This window comes from Athalia rosae, chromosome 8, assembly GCF_917208135.1.
Source record: "Athalia rosae chromosome 8, iyAthRosa1.1, whole genome shotgun sequence".
NCBI lineage: Eukaryota > Metazoa > Arthropoda > Insecta > Hymenoptera > Athaliidae > Athalia > Athalia rosae.
This window is the reverse complement of record NC_064033.1, coordinates 6,337,732-6,362,973: the sequence shown is the minus strand read 5'-3', so window position 1 is coordinate 6,362,973 and position 25,242 is coordinate 6,337,732. Positions and strand designations below refer to the sequence as shown.

General features: G+C 43.4%; 1 protein-coding gene across 1 annotated transcript in view; it reads left to right on the top strand.

Moving 5' to 3' along the window:
- The first annotated feature begins 283 nt into the window (after window positions 1–283).
- Window positions 284–25,242, top strand: part of LOC105691022 (zinc finger protein 668) — a 36,358-nt gene continuing 11,399 nt past the window's right edge. Inside the window, 5 exon segments of the mRNA XM_012409254.3 lie at window positions 284–1,494; window positions 6,912–7,010; window positions 14,112–14,500; window positions 14,502–14,759; window positions 16,611–16,887. Of these exon segments, the coding sequence (XP_012264677.2) occupies window positions 1,251–1,494; window positions 6,912–7,010; window positions 14,112–14,500; window positions 14,502–14,759; window positions 16,611–16,887 (1,267 nt within the window). The 5' untranslated portion in view covers window positions 284–1,250.

Below are 25,242 nucleotides of genomic sequence, written 5' to 3'. Positions count from 1 at the left end.
CCGAAAGTATTTCTCGCCGTTTCGTATTTCTCAGCGGTACGAGGACGAGCCGAGGATCGCGCGAGGGTTCCGCGTTCCGCGTTCTCGCGTTCGCGCGTCGTCGGGCTTCGGGCCGGGGGCGTGGTCCGGAGGGGGCGTGTCGGGAAGGGTGGGCGGGGCCGCCGGATCCCGATGCCCGACGTCTCGGTCGCCCGACGTTTCAACCCCCACCCCCCCCACCCCCGTGAAAAACGGTCGGGCTGCCGGCTCGCTGGCTGGCTGGCTGGCTGACTGGCCGGGGCGCCCGTTTCGCCCGTTTCGCCCGATATCGGCCGCCTGACGGGGATGCCGCCGCGGCTCCCTATCTCCGGATTTGTTAACGGCAGTCGCTCCTCAAGCACTGCACGTTACAATACGCGAGAGAGCGTCGGACCGCGACGATCCGTCGAGGAGATACGCGAAGGCCACCGCCGCCGTTCGACCACACGGAATCCCTCGATTTTTTAACGACCGTTCGCCGATTTTTTAAATCGCAACGCACGCAACCCGCGACCTCTCCACGTAGAAACGATCACGCGCCACGTCGCAACGGAGTGAAACGAACGGCCGCGACCGTCGCACGTGTTTCTTTTGTTCTTCGTTGTTTTTCGTTGTTTTTATTTTTTTTCTCTCTTTTCCCTTTTGTTTTTCCATACTCCACTTTTTTGACGACAAGAAGCCGTTTCGCGCCGCATGGTGGAACGCGCCCCGTACGTAGGAGGAAAAATTTTTACGTCGGCCGAGTTCCGGCGACGAAGCGGATCCGCAGTGGAAACCGGTCGGAATATATCGGAGGGAGACAGACGGGCGATCGAATTGCGGAGAAATTTTTTTTGTGCACAGCGATTAATAATAATAATAATAATAACAATAACAAGAAGACAAGATTTGCAGTGATGTAAGGCGTGCGACGAGGGGGGCTAGGGGCCTGAAGTTCGCGGCACTATATACATACCGCATCGTAGATAGTGAAATATATTGTATAAAAAAAGTATATTAAAAAAAAAAACAGAAAAAAATGAAATGAAATGAAAAAAAGGGAGATGAACGAATTTCCGAGTTTTGCTTAGTGACCGGTACAGCGAATCGATCGTTATTATTCAACCGAATCGCCACAGCGGTGGTGGTCGAGGATTATGGAGGATCTCGAATGAGTCTTGGGTACAGTCGTGAGGATAGGGAGGATTTAAAAAAAAAAATCGAGGAGAAATAATAAAAGTGCCAGCGTTAAGATGATGGAGGTTCAGCAGCAGCATTCACCTGTGGGGGTTGGACCGTTGGATTTTTCCAGACGCGGCGTAGCCGAGGCGTCAGCTTTCAGAATCGTTAAACCGAAACAATTGACACCGTCCGTGATCGGTCATCAACAATCCGTGAATCCCGAGACCAACAACAACAACAACAACAACAACAACAACAATAATAACAACAACGAAAACGCGCAGGATAACCCCCAAGTACCCCAAGAAAACGAAGGTATGTATATATATATAGCTTATGTATATTGTATAGTCTCAGATTTAACATAAATATATCGCGTAGTTTTTTATACTATAGATACATAAAAAATTCCAAAAACGAGGGTCAATGTCAATTCCAGCTTTCAACTATGTATCTGTGTCCTCGTAAATCAAATTTCCGAAAATCTTTGAGTGGACGTGAAAAATTTGTTTCGAAGTTGTCGCGTTTTTTTTTTTAATATATAACCGAAGATTGTTTTTGTTTTTATTTTATTTGTTATTTATTTTTGTTTTTACCGGCTTTTCGTATATATATATAATCGCGATGTATAGGGAAAAGACTGCCGATAGATATAGGAGTTCAGGTAGTGCAATAAAAAGACGGGAGGGTGAAAGATAAATATTTGCGCCATTCACGCGATACGCGTGTACCTACAATAAAACGAGACTCGCGTAATTGATATTCTTGCTAACGATCGTCTGCGATATATAATCGAACTTGGCTACTATTATATTATATTATGATACGAAAGTTCGGACGTCGGAAAATTTTTTGCCGCCGGATTATAAGTCGCGTCGCTGTGGAAAAGCGCGAAGCTCGAGCTGCCGCTGCTGATGTCAAAAAGTGATCGCGGCGCAACGTCGGAAATTTTCTACAATTTTCACATCTCGTCCGTCGTGTCGAAAATTGCAAGTTTCTTCGACAAAAGAAAGTTTTTTTAAAAAAAAAAAAAGAAATAAATTCATGACTACGTTATAATCTAGTCGGCGAATTACCTCCGAAACTTTTACATATCTACTGCGCGTTCTTTTCCTATAAGTCGCAATAATTATAAGTCGATGGTCGTCGAAATCGTTTTTCGCATCCGTATCTTAACTATACTCTGCGGCGGACGCAAAAAAATTGGTTCCTTTAGAAACGAGATTCGGGACTCAATTCGCCAACGTCAAGCGCTTAGTTTTCCGTATAACCTACGCGAATCGCATATCCGTCGCTTATAATATATCTCCGAATTGATATCTGGACATTTTTTGCCATATAGGTATTTAATATATTTTTAAACGCCCGAAATAACCGACGGAAGACAATTTATACTATATGTATACACACGGTGTATATAAACGAGTGAAAAAATTACGCTATTTCGGGCGCAGAAAATAATATAATTTTCAAAATTCGTCCCCTCGATCATATCACGTGTTCGCATATCTTTCGAATTTTTTCACAAATTCGCGGATATCGCATTCCAACAACTAATTATTGTTCTACCGCGTGAGAAACACGAAGGTTGGAGAAGGTTGAGCGTTATATCTTCACTTATCATACACATAATACAGTTCGAAATCAGATTTGTTTCAACAATTCTTTACAAATTATACCGCAGGTTAGAATCATACACAAAAAAACCCACGGTGAACTTGGGACCAGATCGTCATTTTTTTTTTCCCCCCCACGAATTACCGATCGATTAAGTTCGATCGATCGAAAAAAAAAATCGAAACTCCGTTCGCAGGATAATATTCTTCCCATTACATACCTTCTTCCATTGTACGCTATACATATACGCTTCGTTCGCTTCCGTGAATTGAAACGTGATTTTTTATTCAAATATTTTTTTCTGGCGACGACAACGACGATCGTCGATTGCGTCTAGTTGCGATTTCCGTTCGGTACGGCGAACAAACGTCACCGCTGTACCAGATCGCATTAGGTTACAATCGTACCCACCTATAATAATCGGCTGTACGCCGATCGGATCGGACATTCGAATTTGTCAAGATTGCGGCAACAGGTGCGACGGATATATCGGAATACGTATACAGATACGTATTATATACGGTAGTGTACTATAGAGGCGCACTGTAATCAGCGTGTTTAATAGTCCCGCGTAGATCCGACGCGTGCAGCGGCAGAGCAGCGGCAGCTATGTACGCGGATACACACACGGCGGGGTTGTACGGTTCGACGGAGGAATATGTATAATGTAGAGGCGGATGTAAACGCGAATTACATAACCTCCCTTGACTTGGCCTCGTCGACCGCGAGCGGGGCCGGGGCGAGTAATTAACCGGGTAATTGCCAGGTGACGGGCAGGTCCGTACGACGCGTCGCACCAATTTCCCCGACTATATCGAATAAACAACCGCCATTTTGGGGTGAGAGAGCGCCGAATTCGCTTGTTTTTCTTCTTCGCCGACGACGATATCGCCCCGTTGTCTTATCGCAGTGGGAAAAGAGTCACGAAATTTGCCTGCGTATATAGGTATGGCGGCGCCGGTTTCCGAAAATTTGGAAATTTTTCAAAGGAAGGCGAAAACGAAAACGAGAGCGATTTCCGATCCAGAAATTTTTACAAACTTTTGGGGTCCGCCGAGGTATAAAAAAAAAATTTGAAAATTTGACGTTGTTATATCGTCGAGGAAATATATGAGTCCGAATTAGGAGATTTGCCAACGGATACCTAGGCGACGGTTCCAAAAAATTCATCGAATATTATTTGACACGATTTTTCAAAAGAAAACGAAAATAATTTCTATAATTCAGAATTATGACGTTTAATCGAGGTCCTCTGATTCGATCATATTTTGAAGAAATTTTTACAAAATTTTGGAGTTCCCCCGTCCGCCCCGCGTCCCCCGAGGTATAAAAATTTGAAAACCGCCGTATTGTCCAGGAAATATGAGTCCCAATTAGATTTGCCGACGGATTATAGGCGTCGGTTCCAAAAAAATTTATCGAATATTCTTTGACCCGATTTTTGAAAAGCAAATGAAAAAGATTTCCGACCCAGAATGACGTTTAATTGAGGTCCTCTTCGATCATATTATGAAGAAATTTTTATAAACTTTTGGGGTCCCCCCAAGGTATAGAAATTTGAAAATTTGCCGTATCGTCGAGGAAATATGAGTCTTAATTAGATTTGCCAACGGATTATAGGCGTCGGTGTCTAAAAATTCATCGAATATTATTTGACCCGATTTTTGAAAAGGAGACGAGAAAGATTTCTATTATTCAGAATTATGACGTTTACTGAGGTCCTCTTCGATCATGTTTTGAAGAAATTTTTAAAAAACTTTTAGGGTTTCCGGTGGTTCGCACCGCGTTAAAATTTCAAAACCGCCATATATCGTTGGACGGAAATTTTGGCCGTCCCTTAATTCCAACCTCATGTCCACGATTTATTTCAGCTTCCGGAAATCATCGTTGTCTGTATCCGCGAATCCGCGATATCATCGGGTAGAATATATAATTATCCCACATCTACTCACCTGTACGATCGAGTGACCCGCGCGACGATTGACCGCGGGTGGATTTTCTCGCCCTCGCGCGTATCGCGACATCGTCCGTCTTGATTCTCGCGTCGCGTCGCCGAGGCATCGCGAAATCACGATAATTTAGATTATCGTTCGCGCGATCCTCGTCGTTCGTTCGTTTCAACAGATTTACGATGACCGCGATAATATACCGCGAAGACGATTATTATTCCGTCCGTCGATATAGATATTATATAGATGCACACACACCTCGGGAGCGTCGCGCACCGCGATTATACATATATATATACATATATATACACAAGTACGTACACACCTAACCTCCCAACCCGATCGTCGCCGTTCGGATCGGTTCACTCCCCGAATCGAATCTAATCCCCGTCCGGTTTCCGTTCCGCCGACAAACGTCGAATAATAATGATAATAACAAACGCACTCGCCGATCGCGTCGTCGTCGTACATCGAGTTCCGTCCGTCCGTACGCCACCTATATGTATACATTTATACGCCGGTATATACGTACGTATATCTCGTCCGTTCGTTCGGTTTTTTTTTTTTTTTTTTCTTTCTTTCTCTCGTTATCTTCTCCGCGGCTAACTGAGGTTGTCCCTGCACACCGTGTAGCAGAGTTTAGCCGGATCAGGGGGACGGGTGGGGGGAGGGGGGGGGGGGCAACGTAAACGGCCTGCAACCCCGAAGCCGTCCGGAAGGTATAGATATATATATGTATATGTATATGATTTATTTGTGATAATCCAGGGAGGTGAGATACCTTTGCGGCGAGTATAACCTAATCTCCTCGCAGCCCGTGCGCCTATCTCAGATTATCCGCCGCTTTCTATTGCCCCGATTATATACGCGCGCCTTTCTTTTTTTTTTTCTTTTTTAGTTTTCTCTCTCGCGCTATATATATGTATATATATATATATAAGGGGCGCGTTGCGTGCGTTTGTTCGTGATCGTCGTTTGTTTTTTTTTTTTGTTTCTTTTCTCGTTTTTTCGTTTTCCGTTCCTCCGCACGTCGGCGGCCGCGGACGCGGGAACATCCTGCGGAATGTAATCCGCAGAGACGCGCTGATTGAAATATAGAAAAATGGACGCAACAATTGTCTAGGACGGAGTGTATAATATATAATTGTAGTCCTGTTATATCGAGCGGGAAAACAAACGCAAAAAAAAAAAACCCCGTCGAACGATCGAAGATATAGAGACGTAACGAGGAGCGCGCGGCTGCTGTGAGTGAAATTCAAAGCGCGTCACTCCCGGGAAAAAAAAGGAAGAGAAAAAGCAAAGAAAAAAAAAGAAAGAAAGCGGAAGGAAGGAGGAAAAAAAAAAAGAAGGAGACCCGAAGAGAAAAAGAGCATTATCACGCGCGCGCGGGGGTGGAAAACAGGAGGGGATGAGGATGAGGATGAGGAGGATGAGGATGAGGATGAGGAAATATATAAGGCGGCGGTGCTGAGGAAAAGGGCGAACGGTTGGAAAATACACCGAGCCCATTTCTCTTTTCTAATAAAGACGCCGGCAGCGACGTATCGGCGGCCCCTTACGCCGCTGCGGTAGTCGTCGGTGTTCGCAACGGAGCGCCGGTGGGGGGGGGTAGAGGGGTCCCGCGGAAGGAGGATGAGGACTTCTTGATCCGCGCAGCGTACGGATGGCGAATACTAAATCTCGTTCGGCGAAAGCTCTTTCTTCCACGTATACGTATACCCCCAGCGGTAGCCAACTCCCGATACCTGTATAGACGCGCGGCGCGGCGCGGCCGCGATTCCGAGAACTGTGCGGTTTCTCCGGTACGCGGTGCGGAAATTTTTCTTCCGGCCCCCGCTTTAAATCGCGACGCGGCGCGCGGCCGTCCGGTGCGTGCAACGCGTGCGGCCCTCGCGCCACCGTCGTCGGACCTCCGAATGTCCGCCATTTTAAGCGATGTGTATGTACTTATATATATATATATATATATATATATATATATATATATATATATATATATATATATATATATATATGTATAGCGTTGTTGTGCAGAAACGTGTAAAACGGAACAACGATGGAGACGAGAACCGCTTTCATCCCGATGTACATATATATACATATGTATGTATGTTATATATGTGTATATGTATATATGTTTATATTCTGGCAATTGTTTTGTTACAGGAGGTTGCAGCGTGCGACTCGTGTTCCCGAGACTTTGGGCGCCCTTCGCCAACGCCAATGAGGTCACCAATTTGCCGCCACTTCCGAGAAGCCATTCCGGTGAGGATTTCAGTTTATTTGTTTGAATTTGTATACAGAGGCGATCAATTAATCGCGTGTGCGTGTAGTTACCGATGCCAATAATTAAGGGGGTATAAAACAAAAAAAAAAGAGATTCTCCGATCGATATTATGAATATGACTGAAATACATTTGACGAAAAAAAACGATCCTTTTTTTTCTAGATAAGCGCTTTTGAATTTCGGAGAAAAAAATCTCAAAGCCAAAAGGGCGTATCCGTTTTTTTTTCAATTATCATTGATTGCGAGACCAAAAGAAGAAAAAAAAATTTACAACAGTAGATATGAAAATATTCCTCAACTCGAATTATTTGAAAGAAATATTTCTAAAAAAAAAAACGCTCAAACTACAACAAGATGTATTTTATGCAGTATCTAAAAAATAGAAATTAATTATTTTTACTGAAAAAATAGACTACCGATCAATTAAATTGTATTTTAAATTGTCGAGCTTTAATTTTTTTCAGTATGCCATCCACATAACGAATTTTCAAATTTGAGGTTGGCGGTTGCTAGTTATTTTTTTCAAATAGAGTTAGAAAGAGGAGTGTTTACTTTCGTAGTTTTTTTTCTTGTTTTGGGCCTAATAATCAATCGATCAATTAGAGAAAAAAAAAACCGGTACGCTCTTTTGGCTCTGAGATTTTTTTTTTTCTCAAAGCCAATAATAGGGCGTATCTCAAAAAAACTTGTTTTTTTTTTTTTCGTATTTCCTACAGATTTATGTATTTCACTCATTGTCAAATTCAAGTCGATTAGAGAATGTTTTCTTTTCCGATACGCCTTTTTGGCATCAGATAGTATCGCGATATTCGGTCGGAATTGTTATTCGGAACAGATTTTTTGTCGCCGCTCCATGACTCAAATCCGCGTTTTTTTTTTTTTTCTCAACTTCATTCCGAGGAATCGGTCAAGAGGTATGGGGAATTCCGTGGTTGAAAAACACGAGGTCATAAAAACGATTGGAAAATTCGAAATAACGCGTTCGTCCAAAGTTGAGAGGTCAGGGAACGAATTTCGCGAATTCGATCCAACTTTTCGGTCGAACAGGGAAAGACGGGGAAATATAGGTTAGGTATACTCGAAGAATCTATGCGAAAAGAAAAAAGTAAAAAAAATGTCCAATCCAAAATTTATTTTTCATTTATAAACAAATTTTTACGAAATTTTTGGCCCTCGACCCATTCTGCCGCGCGTTCCCCGAAATTTCCCGAAAAAAAAAAAAAGTAGCCCAGATTTTCGGGTAAGATCGTTACCGCCGGCCGACCTGAGGTCGTAAACATCGTCGGCCATTTCGATTATTTCGAAGTCGAGGGAAAAAGCGCCCCTATATCGTATACAGCCAACATTTAAGAATCGCTCGAACTGGTAATTTCACCTCGTTACCAATCGGAGCTAAACTGCATAAAAACAAGCGACGTATACGTATGCGCGTCGATCGACGTGGATCCAAACGCTTCTTGCAGCGCAACGCAGCGCCTACGTAACGCGCGAACTAACGCCGACCCGCGGCGTACACGGACGTCGGCGTTACTCTGAATGTGGGTAATTAAAGCGGCGTGTACGTAACCACACAAGTATATAAGACATAAAGCATAATCTGCGGCCGGCTCGATCGGAGCCGCACGGAGATGATTCGTTTATTGAAAAAAAGAGAATCTAGAATGTCCAGTGGAAGAAACGAAGAATCGAGACGGCGCGGTCCTCCTCGTTTCCTCTGCGCCCGGATGACGCGCTCTTTTTTTTTTCTTTTTCTCTCTCTCTCTCTCTCTCTCTCTTTCTTCTTATTTATCAATCGTTAACTCGAAGAGTCGGGGGCCGCATGATTGGGATAAATGGTAGCACGCGTCACGCTATAAACCGACTGCCACACATCGCCCAACGGCTCTCCTCCCCCCCCCTCCCCCTCCCCCTCGCCCCCCTCGCCCTCCTCGCCGCTCCACTTTTATTCCGTTCGCCCCCCCTTTTCGGGCGTCTTGTGCGTACCGCGCGCGGTGCCCCGATGCCACCCAATTGGAGCGGATTACCCGAGTCGGCACCGGGATTCGGGGCGAACGCGCGGGCGGCCTCTTTGTGCTCCTTCGTGTCTATTATATACATGTGTATATGCTGGCGGTATTTCACGCGGAACACGCGTGTAATTTGAGGTGGACGAAGCACGCCGAAGATGATCTTATGTACGTACGTAGGTCGAATTAGAAACGTCGCAATGGATTAGACGGCCCTTCGATCAGCGAAAGTGACGGACCGCAGGCCGCGTCGATATCGGCGTTTGCGGGTTTGTAACCGCCCCACGGTAGGAGAGTAGCTTGTCGAATTTTGCGCGCTCTTTTTTTTTCGCGGTAGGAGAGTAGCTTTCCGAATTTTCTGCGCTTTTTTTTTCTCATCGCAGGGAGGTTAATATGCGGATTGTCAAAAAAGTCATTTGTTTGTTTGTTTTTTTTGTTGTTTTTCGTAAAATGTTGATGTCACATACCTATACATACACCTTAATAATTGTATGTCGATAGATTTTCGATAGTTGATTTGAAGTATTTCTCATGTTATATTAATACTTCGCCGCGCGGAGCTGCGCACCAAATAACTTTGAACGCGTTTTTCTCAAAACTACATATTTCGTATCGGTGTGGGCGTAACTCAAAAAGGTTTTTTTTTATCAATCGCGCTGAAATTTTGTAGACATCTTTTCAACGACACTTGACTACTTTCTACGTGAGCGTGCTTGTTTTGGAAATTTTGGTTTTGAAACTAGTTTTTTCTAATCAAAAAAGCAGTGAAAAATTTGACTTAAAATTCAGATAATTTTTAAAAACTGTTCCGGGGCGAAGTTTTTCCGATTTTTTCATTCTCGTTTAGGTTTGCGAAAAAATTCTAACTTCTATTTTCTTAATCTCGCATCGATATAGAACAGATTTATATACCACAACTCCTGCTGCAAGTTTCCGGGAAGACTGCATTATGATTCGGCCATTTTGAAATGTAAAAAAGGAAAAATTCCCTCCAATAGTTTAAAATATAAATCGACCGTACACGTCAAGATTCATACACATCTAATGAACATAATTCAAAATCGACTAAGATTCGTGGGTCTACATATGTATCTTACAATTAACGGTATTTTTTATTTTTTTTATTTTGTCAAGTAAAACAAGAAATAACGTGTGTGCAAAAAATAAAAACTTCATCGGTTTGTATCATTGCGGGAACCTGAAAACTGAGGGAAAATCCAAAATCGACACCGTCGATACCCCGCTCAGGACAATCAAACGATCTATCGATTAATTTCCGAAGCCGAACACGGTGAAAAATATTTCAAATTACGTGTATGAATGGTATACCGATATTCACCGGGGACGAAATCTATATCTATTGGACTGATATGATTGGTAAATCCATAAAGCATTCGAATACCTGCGATTTTTTTTTTTTTGGTTATTATTATTTGGAAGTGGGGTGCGTCCCTATTTTCATTCATAAAAAAATGAAATAAGATTAACATTTTTGTAATTTTTGTTTCTCAAACTGCTCAATTTTATGGCGGTTTGATAAAAAAAAAAAAAGAGCAGCTACGAAAAATGAATACTTCAATAATTTTTCGTCATTTTAAAGTAGGTATACAGAAAAATAATGAATTTTCAATTTTTTTGTTCCCTTTGAGGTAAAAAAAAATACCTTCAAACTTTCGAAAACTAAGAACATCAAAAATACGATCTTTTCCTATTCAAAAATTGAAAGACGAAAAAAAAAACAAAACTGTTCGAAATACTAAATTTTCAAACTCTCGCTATTACATTTCATCAATTATCCGCTGTAAAGATGAACAACAGAGAGAGAGAGAGAGAGAGAGAAAAAAAAACAAAGATTAAAAAGCGGACCCCACTTCCGAACAATAAAATCATACCAGTTTTTTTTTTTTCTTCGTGTCCAAGTCTCGCAAGAAAGGCCGCACTAATTTAACATCAGCTGCGCTTAACTTCGTATCACTGCAGCCCTCACCGAAGAATCTGGATCCGCTTTCGACCCGCAGTTCCTCCTCTTCCTTCCATACATACATATATACGTCACGTGGTCATATACATGTATACATACATTTATACGCGACTGTATAATACACGCGAAACAAGGAGCCTTAATTTCGAGTTATTCGCGGTATTTTCCTCGCACACATCGTCGAGAAATTCTTAGCCTCGTTCTTTTTTTTCTTTGTTTTTTTCTCCTTCTTTTGTTTTTTTTTGTTTTGCGCCAGAGATTCGTAATACACGCCACGTAACGCGGTACAGGACTCTAAATATCCTCATCTGCGTTAACATATGTGCAGCGTATCAAAAACAAAAATCCGTGTAAGTACACACGTTGCGCAAGCCGACTCCAAACATCGGGGTATCTAAGGGAATGTGTATATGTATATATATATATATGTATGTATATATGTATGTATGTGCGAGCGAACCCGGACAGAACCGAGTGAAATATAACGCGCGTAATTCCGGGACGCGAAACAAACATATCTCTCCGGGTGACACGTGACGAGATACGTGAAAAAAAACAAACGAAAAAAAAAAACAAAAAAAAAAAAACAAAAAACAAAAACAAAACAAACGACGAGATGTCGCGGCGCAGCGTCCTTTTTATGCGGTACATTCTTACGCCGCGTCGTCCCTGCAGAGTGCAGACGACGCAACATTTGCGTAAGCAGTTCTTCTCCATTCTTACGTGTGTGTGTGCGTGTGTGTAGATATGGTACGTACGTACACGTAAGAAAATGAACATTTCACCCTTCGGCCCTTCGGTTGCACGCGTTTATATCGCACAACTCGAACATCTGGTAACGTTTTTCTTTCTCCCGACGCAGACCTAATTTCTTTCCTTCTTCCTTTCTTTCTTTCTTTCTTTCTCCCCCCCAACCCCCAACCACCCCGCCATTTTCGTCGTCTCCTCTTCTCATCGCCGCCTTCGTACAGCGCGATTCTTTTTTTTTTTTCTCTCCTCTCAGACGTTGCTCCGTTTTCTCGATCTAATTTCTCTCCCCCCCCCCCCCTTCGCGCCCCCCTTTCACCTCACCCCGCCGCTAGGGGGCGCGCGACGCGCGCGCTTTAATTTCATTAGGGTAGGAAACTATAGCGCGCGCGGCGCAAACCAGAGAGGTATCATATTTTTATTTGATTTATATATACACACGTGTGTCTGTGAAACGGATGAGGGGGGCGAAAAGGGGGCCGAAAGGGGGGTGTGGTGGTGGAGGGTGGAGGTTTCGCAGCGGGTTGAAAAAGCGATTAGCCGAAAAGGCGGCAAACACCCTGAAGAGTCCGTGTAGCCGGTGCGTAACGCCGAGGGGGAGGGGGGGGGGGCACGTGCCGAAAGTCCGACCCTCAGGATTATGAATATTATGAGGGGAGGGGGGGGGGGGGTAGGAGGGGGGTTTCGATATTATATTAGAACGGAGTTTATTAGAAACTCGAACGAAATATACGGTAGACGAGGATGAGAAACGGGGGAGTTATAGGGTTAGGTTGGGGGGGGGGGGGCTTGGCCTTATCATGATTTAAAAGCGGCGTATTTGGACACTGTGTACGGTGGTCGTCCGGCGTGTGCATCCCGTACGAATAATTCGTACGGGATGAGTACCGAGGTACGGAAGGGGTGAGACGAAACGGGACAATAACCGCGCCGCCGTATATCACCGGATATCGATGACACTTTTATGAATCCACGAGCGTGATGATTATAAGAGCGCCTGTGGTGTATACCGACGCGCGGTAGGCGATGACCTAACCTAACCTCTCCGCGTGACATTCGTCGCTACCACTCCGAGGATAAGGCGTTTGTCTCCCACTAATGTTCGCGCTACACACCCGCTATGACGTATAAAAATTAATTTCGTACCGAATTTTTGATCGCTCCGTACGATTCATTTTGTGTTCGTCATCTGTATGATGTCTGGAATTATTTACAACGTCCGTTGTCCGATCACGTTCGCATGTAAATTTATCGGAATTGGCGAATTTGCATTCGCGTTACTTATTATGCCAAAAGGGCGTACCAAAAATTTGTTTTTTTTTTCTGTCATCAGCTTCGATATGAGCAAAATGTAGAAATATGTGAAAATAATAAACAGAAAAATTTCGTTTATTTGGAAAAATTCTTGAAACCATAAGGGCGTATCGGTTTTTTTTTTTAAATTATTAGTAATTATTATCGGACCGAAACAAGAGAAATACGAATTACAAAAGTAGTAAAAATAATGATATTTATTTGAATGAAAAAAAATATTTCCGCTTATGTGTAATTCTTATATGTATGCCTGCATATTAATAAGTTCTAATCGATTATACTTGATCTCGCAAATTACAACAATATTATACAGTAAAAATATAAATAAATTATTTTTACCGAAAAAATAGACTATACTAATTCTACTTAAATGCCATCCACATAACGAATTTTCAAATTTTTATTTGGCGGTTGCTAGTTATTTTTTATAAATGGAGTTAGAAAGTTTGTGCAGCATAATTTGCAGGTGACTTCAGACTAATCTTAATTTTTATTTTCATTGTTGTTTCATTAAAATAGTTATGTATCCAAATAAATCGAGTTGATCGAGGAGTCGTTATTTTTACTAATTTTGTTAATTTTTTTCTCTTGTTTTGGCCTAATAATTAATAAGAATAAAAAAAAAAAAAACATTAAAAACAAAACAAAAAATCAGTAAAATAATTGATAATAATTTGAACAATTTGATAATAATTTGAGAAAAATAATTGTTAAAACCAAATGGGCGTATCTCATATCCTTTTTTTCGGTTTTTTGCATTTTTGCCACAGAGATTTATACATGATACTCATATTGAAGCTGATTAGAAAAAAAAACAATTTTTTTACACGCCCTTTTGGCATTAATAATTAAGATAGTATAAGTCGACGGTAGAATAAACGATTAAGAGATTCCCAAATTCTCCATCGATTTTATCTCTTGATTTTATCTTTCGAATCGAAATTCTACGACAGTGATATCGCTAACCTAACCTAACCTAACACACCCTGCATAAATTTCCAACTGTTCTCAATTTTATTCCTCCGTTTCAGATCGCCTGTCGTTCGGGGTCGGCAGACTGGTCGGTTCCCCGTCGACGAGGAGTCCTTCGCCGGTCCACTCCCTGTCGCCGGACTCCCCCGCGGACGTCAGGAGCGGCGAGGGGGCCGACGACGACGAGGAGGAGGTCGACGTGGACGTAGAGGAGGTCGGCGAGGAGGACGACCACGAGGAGTTGCCCTCGAGTCCCGCGGGTTCGGCGTCGCCCTCCTCACCGGCGATAACCAGGAGCACGGTCGCCCACCCGCCGAAACGTTCCGGCGACACATTCAGCGTTTCCGCGCTCCTCAGGCCGGACCCGCCCTCCGCGCACCCCAGGAACGAATCCCCCCTGCGGAACGGGGCGCCGAACTCCGTCGGCGGCCCACCGCCGATGCTCTACCCCCCCCCTCCACCTCCAGGGTGGCTCCCTGCTGCCACCCCACCCCCACCCCCACCCCCTCTCCTACCTGCACCCGCACCTGCTGCCCCACCACCTGCTGCCCCCTCACCTCCACCCGCTGCTGAGGGGCGTACATCCCGGACATCCCGGACTCCACACGGCCCACGCCGCGCACGGACTTCACCATCCGCATCCGCTCGGTGACGTCTACAGCTGCGTCAAGTGCGACAAAATGTTCAGCACCCCCCACGGCCTCGAGGTTCGTTGGATCCGGAGATCTTGTGATTCGTTTGTTTTTTTTTGTTTGTTTGTTTGTTTTTTTTCGAGCGCCGACCGGCGACCGTTCCACGCGGATCTGGTCGGGGATTTTGGGTCGATTTTGGGTAATGAGGAAGGAGGTTCGAGTTTTGCAAACGACGCTTATGTAATCGGGTCGGCGAGTCGACGATCGATCGCCGAAAAATGACGATCGTTGACGAAATGAATTCTTTCGGCGAAATTTGATCGGTCTATAAGGTGGTTAGGTTAGGTTGCACCTGATATGTTGTTGGATCGATTGGTTTTGGGGGATTTGGTCCGCTCTGTTTTTTGGAATCGTTATTTTCGTTTCGCAGAAGCTCTCGCGTCTAGACAAAGTCTGTGATGTTTGCTGTCTGGTTTTTTGGGAATCGATAACGACGCGAATGTGGGAAAATAAATCATTATTGCTTTCTTTGCATTCATTTACTTTATATAGCGCGTTGCCGATGCCAGAAGGGCGTATGAAAAAAAAATTAAAAACAAAAAAAAAACAATTTTTTGTTTAGATACGCCCTTTTGGCTGTCGGAAAAAAAATTGTCAAAACCAAAAGGACGTATCGGTTTTTTTGTTTTAATTATTATTGATCACGAGGCCAAAACAAGAAAAAAAAAATTACAAAACTAGTAGAAATTACCCCTCAACTCGAATTATTTAAAAAAAATATTTATTCGATGAGATAAAAAAAAAAAATTTTTGCTCGTGCGATTCCGGTTATGATACCTGCGGTAATAAATTCTGATCGATTATTCTCAATCGCGCGAACTACGACAATTTTATGCAGTAAAAATTGAAAATAAATTATTTTTACTGAAAAAATGAACTTCCGATGACCCTTTTTTTAGTATTTCAAATTGTCGAGCTTTTATTCTCCTTATGCCATCGACAACGAATCTTAGAATTTGTGGTTGGCACTTGGTAGTTTTTTTTTTTTTAATTAGAGTTACAAGGTTTGACGTTTGAGGAGTATTTTTTCTATTTTTCTAATTTTTTTTTTTCTTATTTTGAGGCAAATAATCAATAATATTTAAAAAACTTTCCGCCCTTTCGGCTTTAAGAATTTTTTTTCTCAAAGCCAAAAAAACGTATCTCAAAGAAAATTTTTTTTTTTTTTTTTTTCGTTTTTTCTACAGATTTATGTATTTCATTCAAATTCAAGTCCATTAAAGAATATTATTTTTTTTCTTTGATATGCTCTTTTAGCATTGGTATATAACGCGATATCAGAATCAACATTCAGCAAAAAAAAAAACATAAACTATAATTTAGACACGTCAATTTATCCATTTTAATTTCGTCAAATAATCGAGATTCACAGTCTTTCAGCGGGCACGAAAAAAACAAAAAAAAAAAATGCGCGGAAACCGAATCACATCAACTATGAAAACATACCTAAATTTTATTAATAAAAATTAGCCGTTCACACCGTTCAAAATTCAAGATGCGCAAAAACCATAAAAAAGCAGAGCTTCATATTCGGTACTCTGATGACCGCGCACTCGACACAACGTACAGAAATTCGCAGAGATATCCGGGGCAACAAAAAAAAAAAAAACACATCCTTTCTACAGAGCCGTGTTATCATCCCCACTAATGTAAGGTCCAGTAGGGTATGGAATGCTCAGTGCACGTCACCCAAACTCGTCAAGGTCACGATTCGTCTCTTCCACATTTTCTAAATTTTTTTGCCATCGCTCGTCTGCGGTATCGAAATAGCAAAACAGAAAACAAACAAAAACAACAAAAAACAAACAAACAAAACGACGACGACGACGACGACGGATTTGCGGGTAATCGTTCGTATGTCGGCAGGTGCACGCGAGGCGGTCGCACAACGGTAAGAGGCCATTCGCCTGCGAACTGTGCAACAAAACCTTCGGTCACGAGATAAGCCTGACGCAGCACCGCGCCGTCCACTCGGCGGAGAAGGTGTTCGAGTGCAAGCAGTGCGGCAAGGCGTTCAAACGCTCCAGTACGCTGAGCACCCACCTCCTCATACACTCGGACACGAGGCCCTACCCCTGCCAGTTCTGCGGGAAGAGGTTCCACCAGAAGAGCGACATGAAGAAACACACCTACATCCACACCGGTGAGTTTTTGAAAATATGTCCGCCCGCCGTTTTCCTTGCGACCTCGACAACGACCGCCGCTGCCGTGGCGTCGCGTTTACCTTCTCGTAACGCACCTCGCGCGCTGGACCGAGAAAATCGAAATCACGTGACGTCCGTCACGTACGAGTACGGAAAACTGGCATCTTTTTTTTTTACCGATATTTAATCTCCGCTTCGAGCGTCCGAAATGTTTCTCATGTGCTTTTTTTTTTTTTTTGTTTTTTGTTTGAGGCTGTAACTCACGTGCGAAGAAGATGTTCTTTATTTGTTCATTTGAATGATATGATGAGCATCATTATATTAATATTTGTTAGCTTTAATCATTTTTTCTAGTCGAACGAAATAAGTGTGGGGAAAAAAGTCAATCGACTGCACGGCAATTGTGAAAAATTAAACATTCGCTCATACGGTGATAAATTTGATCGCCAAAAATTGGATTTTTCGTCGTTCTTCGATTCTTCTTCAAATTTCTCCTCGTCCGTTCATGAATTTCCTCTTCACGACCTGAGCATTGAATTCACCCTGCGAAACCTTGCGGAATGGTTGCGCAATTCTCTTTACAAATGTCACTTGAAAAAAGAATCGCGATTTTTCGGATTTCTTCATTTTTTTGGCCACATTTCCAAAATTCTCCGCACATCGAAACTCGCTCCAAAATTTGTGCTTACTTTTTTCGACGCGCCAAGTACAATGAAATTACGGAAGAATCGAGTGTCGGGTGTATCTCAAAGTATAGCAGAGAATCGGTGGAATCTAAAGTAAAAGATTCTGACAAAAACCAACTTTTCCAAAATGAGAAACAGTCGACGGAAGTCGAAATACGAATAAGAAGCAAAAAAATGAAAAGTGCGAATGAACTAAAAAAAGTAAAAAGCAAAAAAAAAGGAGGAAAAAATGTAAAAGAAGTTCAAAACGCGTTTCAAAGTTCCCCCACCAAACCTTCTCGTCGGTGAAACGCTATAATTGGATTCTCTGAATCGAAATCAATCGATCGGTGCTGGCGAATCAAAGTACATGTACAAAAATTGAAGAAGAATACCAATTTCTCAATTAGAAAGTCTAGATTTCCAACGCAGTTTCGACCTTGAAACGATCTCGAAGTAGCACCATCTTTTTCGTGTAACTCAGCGCGTCAAAAAATACGGGACAACGCATCAATTTTTAAAGCACACGTTTTCGATTACTGCATTTTGAGTATGTAGTATAGAAAGTGTATCCTCCTCAGCAACTGGGCCCTATACTGCAACAAAACTTGTCCGCCTCTTATTTTCTCTTTTTCTGTAATACATTAATGTTCGGCTAGCTGTCAATTTTCAATTTTCAATCCTCTATTTTCAATTTTCAATTCTCAATTTTTAATTCGCTATTTTCAATTTTCAATTCTCAATTTTTAATTCGCTATTTTCAATTTTCAATTCGCTATTTTTAATTTTCAATTATCTATTTTCAATTTTTAATTTTTAATTCGCTATTTTCAATTTTCAATTTTTATTTCTCTATTTTCAATTTTCAATTTTTATTTCTCTATTTTCAACTGCCTCAGCTGCCTATAAATATCACTCTTAAATTCTCTTACTATGGTTTCCAATGTTCACTAAATTTACTCCAAGTATAGGTACACATTTTTTTTTTATTGACAAATGTTATGCAACGCCAAAAGATGCACATTGTTACACTCTCAATACAATAAATCAAAATAACAATAATAATCATGAAAATACCACTACTGCATTCTGGGCCCGGTTCTCGGGCGATATATATGTATATGCGGCCCTGCGACGTGCACCGATTACGCGACTCGTTCTTCCTTATCTCTTCTTTCTTTTCCCTGCTTCTTTTCTTCATTTGTTTTATCGTTTCTTTTTTTTTTTTTTTGTTTCGCCAACTCGTTAACCGATACTACGGTTCTATACCGATGAATAATTCGTGGCGTTCGTCGTTGTCGCGTCTGTATCCCCGTTCGTGCTCCTCGGAGTCACCACTCGTCCACGGATGTGCAGTAAATGTAATCCTTACGCGGGGCATATTGTCCGCGCGCGGTAGAAGATCGCCCCGCGCTGTGGGGGTTTTCGAGGGGACCCATACGTTCCACCAGGCCGGTAATAATCGTAATGTCTTTCGGGGTGGCGGCTGCCGAGGGCTGCCCTCGTGCCCTGGGGATGCTCGGTACTAATCTTCAAATAGAATTTCACTGCGACTAAATTGTCTGTGGGAAAACTGACGTTATTTATTACGCTCCTCGCTGCCTGGCTGGCTGGTTGCCTGGCTGGTTGCCTGGCTGCCTGGCTGCCTGGCCGACCGCCAGACTCCGAAATCGGGAGTCCGCTTCGCTTTTTCGAACGGACTACCCGCCGCACCTAACCTCCGCCCTTCGGCACTCGTCGCTTCGAAATTTCCAATTTTTCGACTCTGCTTCCGACTCGCTTCCAAATTTACAGGATTATTGGAAAGAAAAAAAAGGTCCGTGTGTCTTTTTTGGCGCAAATTGAATTTTTTTTGTTCCTTTTTCTTTCCAGGTTTTGTTTCATAACATTGAAACAATTGCAATGGAACAGCAATGAATGCTGGGAAAAAACAAATCGAGATCGTTGGCTCTTATTGTTTACATTTTTTTTTAATTATTGTTCAATTGTTTAATAGAAAATAGCCAAAAAATGGACGTAAAAAAAACAGCTGAAAACAAGCCGAATAGCTGAATGTTAATAATTAGAAAATAGCCGAAAAATTGACATAAAAAATAGCCAGAAAATAACCAAAAAATAGACTTTGGAATGTAGCCAAAAAAAAGCCAAAAAAGGGACCCAAAAAAATAGCTAAATGTTAATAATTGGAAAATATTCAAAAAATTGACCTAAGGAAAAAAACCAAAAAAAAAAAATAGCTGAATTTTAATAGTTATAAAATAGTCAAAGAATTGATTTAATAAAAAATAGCTAAAAAATTGACCTAAAAGAATTTTCTAGAATTTTCTTCTATCGCCGCGAAAACAAAAAAAAAAAAACCTATAGTAATTACTCGGGAACCAATAAACCAGATTTCTACCAAGTTCGAAATAAATCGGAGATGAGACCTAATCGGAAGTATAGCCGAATTTTCAATCGATCTCGAATCTTCGTTTCGCTATAATCGCGCCTCCCTGCGAACGACGCTGTGAGACTCGCCGCGAAGGATATGACAGCAATAAGAGGGGGGGGGAGATCCTGGCTGCGGGTTTTTCCTCCGCGAGAAAGGACTAGGAGGAGGAGGAGGAGGAGGAGGAGGAGAAGGGGGTGGGTGGTTGGGTGGGTGGGGCGTTGGGACACTTGACACTTGGGTGCCTCGGGTTGACGGAGGAGCAGCCAGGCGGAGGGTGGAGGTGGAAGGCGGATAAAGGAGCGCGACGACGCCGTGGCGTTCGAGGACTGTGAGCGAAGGATGAGGATGCGGATGAGGATGCCGAGGAGGAGGACGAGGAGGAGGAGGAGGAGGAAGCGGAGAGTGCGAAGGGACGAAGGGTCTGGGTTTCTGTAACGTCTCCATGGCAACGCTCCCGATGTCTTATCAAATTATCACCTTGTCCTCCGCTCCCCACCCCCCCCTTCTCCCCGCCCCCTCCATCGTCCCTCTCTCTCCCTCCCGCGAACCCTCGAGATCCGCGAGCGCGCGGCGGCAAGTGGGGGGGTAAAAGAGGAGCCCCCACTCGGAACGAGGGCGAAGACAAAAGAGGATACAAAGCGAAACCGATGGTCACTTGGCTACGCTAACAACCTATGGGACCCGGCCGGTCTCAGCTGCGCGTTCCTGCAGGAGTTAGTCGCCCACCGGCGTACACATATATATACATATATATATATATACACACCTACACACCCCTATATATCTATACGGCGACCGGAGCGTCGTCCTTCGGCTGCAACGCGCTCCGCACTTATACATATATATATATATATATCTATATCTATATCCCACTGCAAGGCCGGGTCGCCCGAGAACATTTAATTAATTATTCAGAGGTATGAAAAATTCAGCCGACCGGCAAACCTACGCGTCCGACCTCGTGTACCGCGACTACCGCCGAGAAAATCGCTACTCTCCCCCCCCCAACCCCCCCTTCCCCCAACCCCTTCGAGGACCTGCAGCCCTTCGCGTTATTCGCCAGCTTCCAAAAATGGAAGGACTCCGGTACGTCAGATTTTCTCTCTCAATCGTTCGGTGAACCTCCCCCCTCCTCCTCGCGCGCCATACGTGTCCTGTAAAAGCTTATCCCCCTCGTCTCTTTGATCCTCATACTATAGGCCAGGATATTGTTTCAGCGCGCTTCGGCAATTAACGCGTCGTCCACGCTGCACCGATACGAAATTACAGGGTGAAACCGATACACCGACGGTGTCACCGGTTGACCGACGCGTTCGACCTTGAAATACGACCTTGGAAATCCTTCCGCGCTCTTCAGCTTCTCGCTCGATTCGCGAAACCCTTTTTTAAACCTTAAACCGGTAGCGGATATCGCCAATTTTTTTCTTTTTTTTTTCTTTCTTGCTTTCTTTCTCCGGACGTATTCCGGCTCTGTCGGACGGCGCCCACGCGATAAAAAGTACGGCGTTGGACGGGAGTCGACCCGGAGACGGGAATTTATCGCGGGGTGAGAGAGAGAGAGAGAGAGAGAGAGAACTCTTTTTTTGCTCTCGCCCAGGGCGCGGAGCGCGCGTGGTCGGGGTCGCGGGCGGCTAATGATTATCATTCCGCCGGCCCCGAGAGCCACCCCCCTCCCCCACCCCCCCAGCCATGTGCAATAAGGGCGCGGCGGCGTCGCGACCTCCCTGGGGATCTCGCCGCGTAACGTAAAATCATTATTAGCGAGGCGGGACGCGGGGCCGGGGGTCCCGGAGTCCCGGAGTCCCGGAGTCCCCGCTGTGTGTATACGTATATATCTATGTATATCTATATATCTATATGTATATGTATATGTGTATACCTATGTATCCATACCGCGGCTCTGGAAACGACTCGCTCTTCGCTGCAGCGCACGCGGCCGTAAGAGCACTGCAAATATTGTTCATGCACTGCGAAGAGATCGCACCGTGCGCTCCCGATGTTTGCGTACCGGGTGTCCGAATTCGACTCTGACAAGCGCCGCAGGAGATTCGTTCGACGCGCGTCCCTATTACCCCCTCGCTCCGGGAATTTTCGCCAGCGGAATTTTTCAAACGTCAACCCGTAAGAGATGTACGAAGAAAGGCGGCGTTTTCCGCAAGCGGAAAACGCGACGCGCCATTTTCATGAAATAAGGACCGGTGTGGAACCAGAAGCGACGATGGGCTATTTTGCTGTTTTCGGGTTTTTTTCGTGGCCTTAGGCGAGCGGCGGCCATGTTTTGAACATGTATATCAGCACAAGATGACCGCCGATGTTACGTCAATTAATTTATGTTTTGAAAAATGCGCCAGAAAATAATTGGTCAAAACATGGCGATCGCCGTTTATATATATATTATAGCCTTAAGCGAGCGGCGGCCATTTTGGAGAAGTAGATCATTACAAAATGGCCGCCAATGCTACGTTCATAAATCGATGCTTTAAAAAATGATGTTTTGAAAACATGGTGACCACCGTTCAATGACTTCAGGCGAGCGGCGGCCATGTTTTCAACAAGTATATTAGTACAAAATGGCCGCCAATGCTACGATCGTTAATTAATGTTTTTAAAAAAATGCACCAAACAGTACTTGGTCAAGATATAGCGCGCGGTGGCCATGTTTGGAAAAAGTAGAATAACACAATATGGCCGTCGGTGCTACTTTTGTTAATTGATGTTTCAAAAAATGATGTTTTGAAAACATGACGACCACCGTTCAATGACTTTAGGCGAGCGGCGGCCATGTTTCGAAAAAGTAGATCAGTACAAAATGGCCGTCGATGCTGCTTTTGTTAACCCTTTGGGTACCGATTTATTTAAAAATTTTCACCAGATTCCTCAAAGTCACTTTCATCATCATTTTCATAATATGCAGTTTTTATTCTCGACATTATGAAATAGATTAGCTAGGTTATAGCGCCGTGCAGTACTGACAACTGACAAAAAAAAAAAAAATAATTAATTTAGCTTGCTTTAAATAAAATGACGCGTCCGACTCGTCAATTGTTACTACGTCAAAAAATGCGCATGACGAGAAACAGCCGTCAAACGTACGCAAAGGGTTAATTGATGATTCAAAAAATGACGTTTTTCAAACACGGCGAGCGCCGTTTCACGGCCTCGAAAACTCACAACGTAGACATCGTCATCGTCGCTTCTGTTTCCGCCAGTCCTCGTTCCGCGTCATCGTCGCGATCCGAGCACCCGTTAGACGAACAGCAGGGGTCGTATAAGTCGGGGGCGTCGAGTAAGTCAAGTGCGAGTGGAGCCGATACAGTGTGGCGGCGTTTTGTGCGGAGCGAGTGGAGCGACAGACTGACAAGTGGCCCGCGCGTTAGGTTTCCCCCCCCCTTCCCCGCCTGCACCGACGTGTCCGCTATACCCGCTGGGACCCCGGAGAAAAAATAAGGGCGACCCCGACCCCGAGCCCGCCGACGTCGACGTGCGGCCCGCTAATAAAAACAATCGAGAAACGGGCAATTTTACATCGCAATCGAATCCTTTGTCTGCCAAAGGATCGGGGCAACGCCGCCCCACCAATAACATTCGACCAGTGTGTACCTTATATACGTTGCGTGCGGGGTGTAAGAGTAGCTGCATATCCGGCCTGCACTTTGGATTCTCCCAACTGTACGGCGAACTTGAAATTCACCAACGAGGATAATTGATTCCAGGTTTTGTTTTTTTTTGTTTTTTTGTTTTTTTTTTACACGAAAAATCGCGTCAAGGATTCCGCCCAAGGGGTACCTACTTATTGTACTTTCGGACGATTTCACAAATTTATCTCCATGATTATTTCATATCTATTTTCTCCCATAATTAAATTTACCAACTAGGATAATTGATTCCAGGTTTTGTTTTTTGTTTTTTGTTTTTTGTTTTTTTTTACACGAAAAATCGCGTCGAGGATTCCGCCCAAGGGGTACGTACTTATTGTACTTTCGGACGCTTTTACAAATTTATTTCCATAATTATTTCATATCTATTTTCTCCCAATTAAATTCGAGAGTTTGATTAGTTAGCGGCGATATTGGTGAAATTTTTTGAAGAAAACAATCGACGTCCGCGATTACCGTCGACGGTGGTTTTCCTCGTTCGCGCGTTTAACATACACGCACACGATATTATATTCGACGCGGCGTCGGCCTACCGAGCTATTTGAGGTTTCCGGGTGACTTGACACCCTAAACCTGAACCGAAACTCGGGTGCCGCAGCAACCCGCTAAGCTGTTTAAACTTCTCAACGGTGTGACCGAACCCGACCCCCCCCCCCCCCCCCCCCCTCCCCCCTCCGCCCCCCGACTCCGACGCCCCTCCGCTAACCCGACTCAACCTCCGCCGTCCCCTCGAAACCTCCCTCGAAACGTTGAGGCTTGTTAGCGGCCAGGTGCCCCGAGCTCGAGACTTTGGATATCTTATATATAGAGTTCTGTCTGTTGTTACTTCGGGTGAAAACACCGGCACGAAAAACAAAAAAAAAAAAAAAACAACAAGTGGTTTGTATATTTGACCTGACCTGAACTATGGGGTTTGGTATTTCGATGCGCTGAAGACGAATATGAAGATTATTCAGCAGGTTACGCCTTCGAAATTTGGAGTCAAGTGCAAAAAAGCACAAAAAATGGCTGGAAAACGCAAAAAAAAATGCAGTTTGCAAGCGAACAAATTTTTTTCGACCTGAATCAAGAATGTGTCTTACGTATTGTATATTGCGGTATAAATCCGCCTATGAAGATTATTTAGCTTGTCATTCTTCTAAAATTTTGAGTAAATTCCAAAAAAGCATAAAAAAAAGGCTGGAAATTGCAAAATAAATGAAGTTTGCAAGCGGACAAATTTTTTTCGATCTGATAATCAAAAATGTTCCTTACGTGTTTCGATGTGCGCTGAATCCGGATATGAATATTATATTTAGCTCGTCATGCCTTCGAAATTAGAGTGAATTGCAAAAAAAAAAAAAAAAAAACGCTAAAAATGGCTAAGAAAAGAATCCGAGGAAATATCGCAATTTTGAAAACAGAAAAAAAAAAAATTCCCCAATCTACATCGGATTCAGTGACTTTGAATAATCGACCTATAGGGTTTATTATTTCGATGCGCCGAGTCCAAAAATGAAGATTATTCAGCTCGTGAAGCCCTAAAAATTCGAGAACATTGCAAAAAACTGCCAAAAATGGCTGCAAATCGCAAAAAAAATAGTATGTTTGTGAGCGAATAAA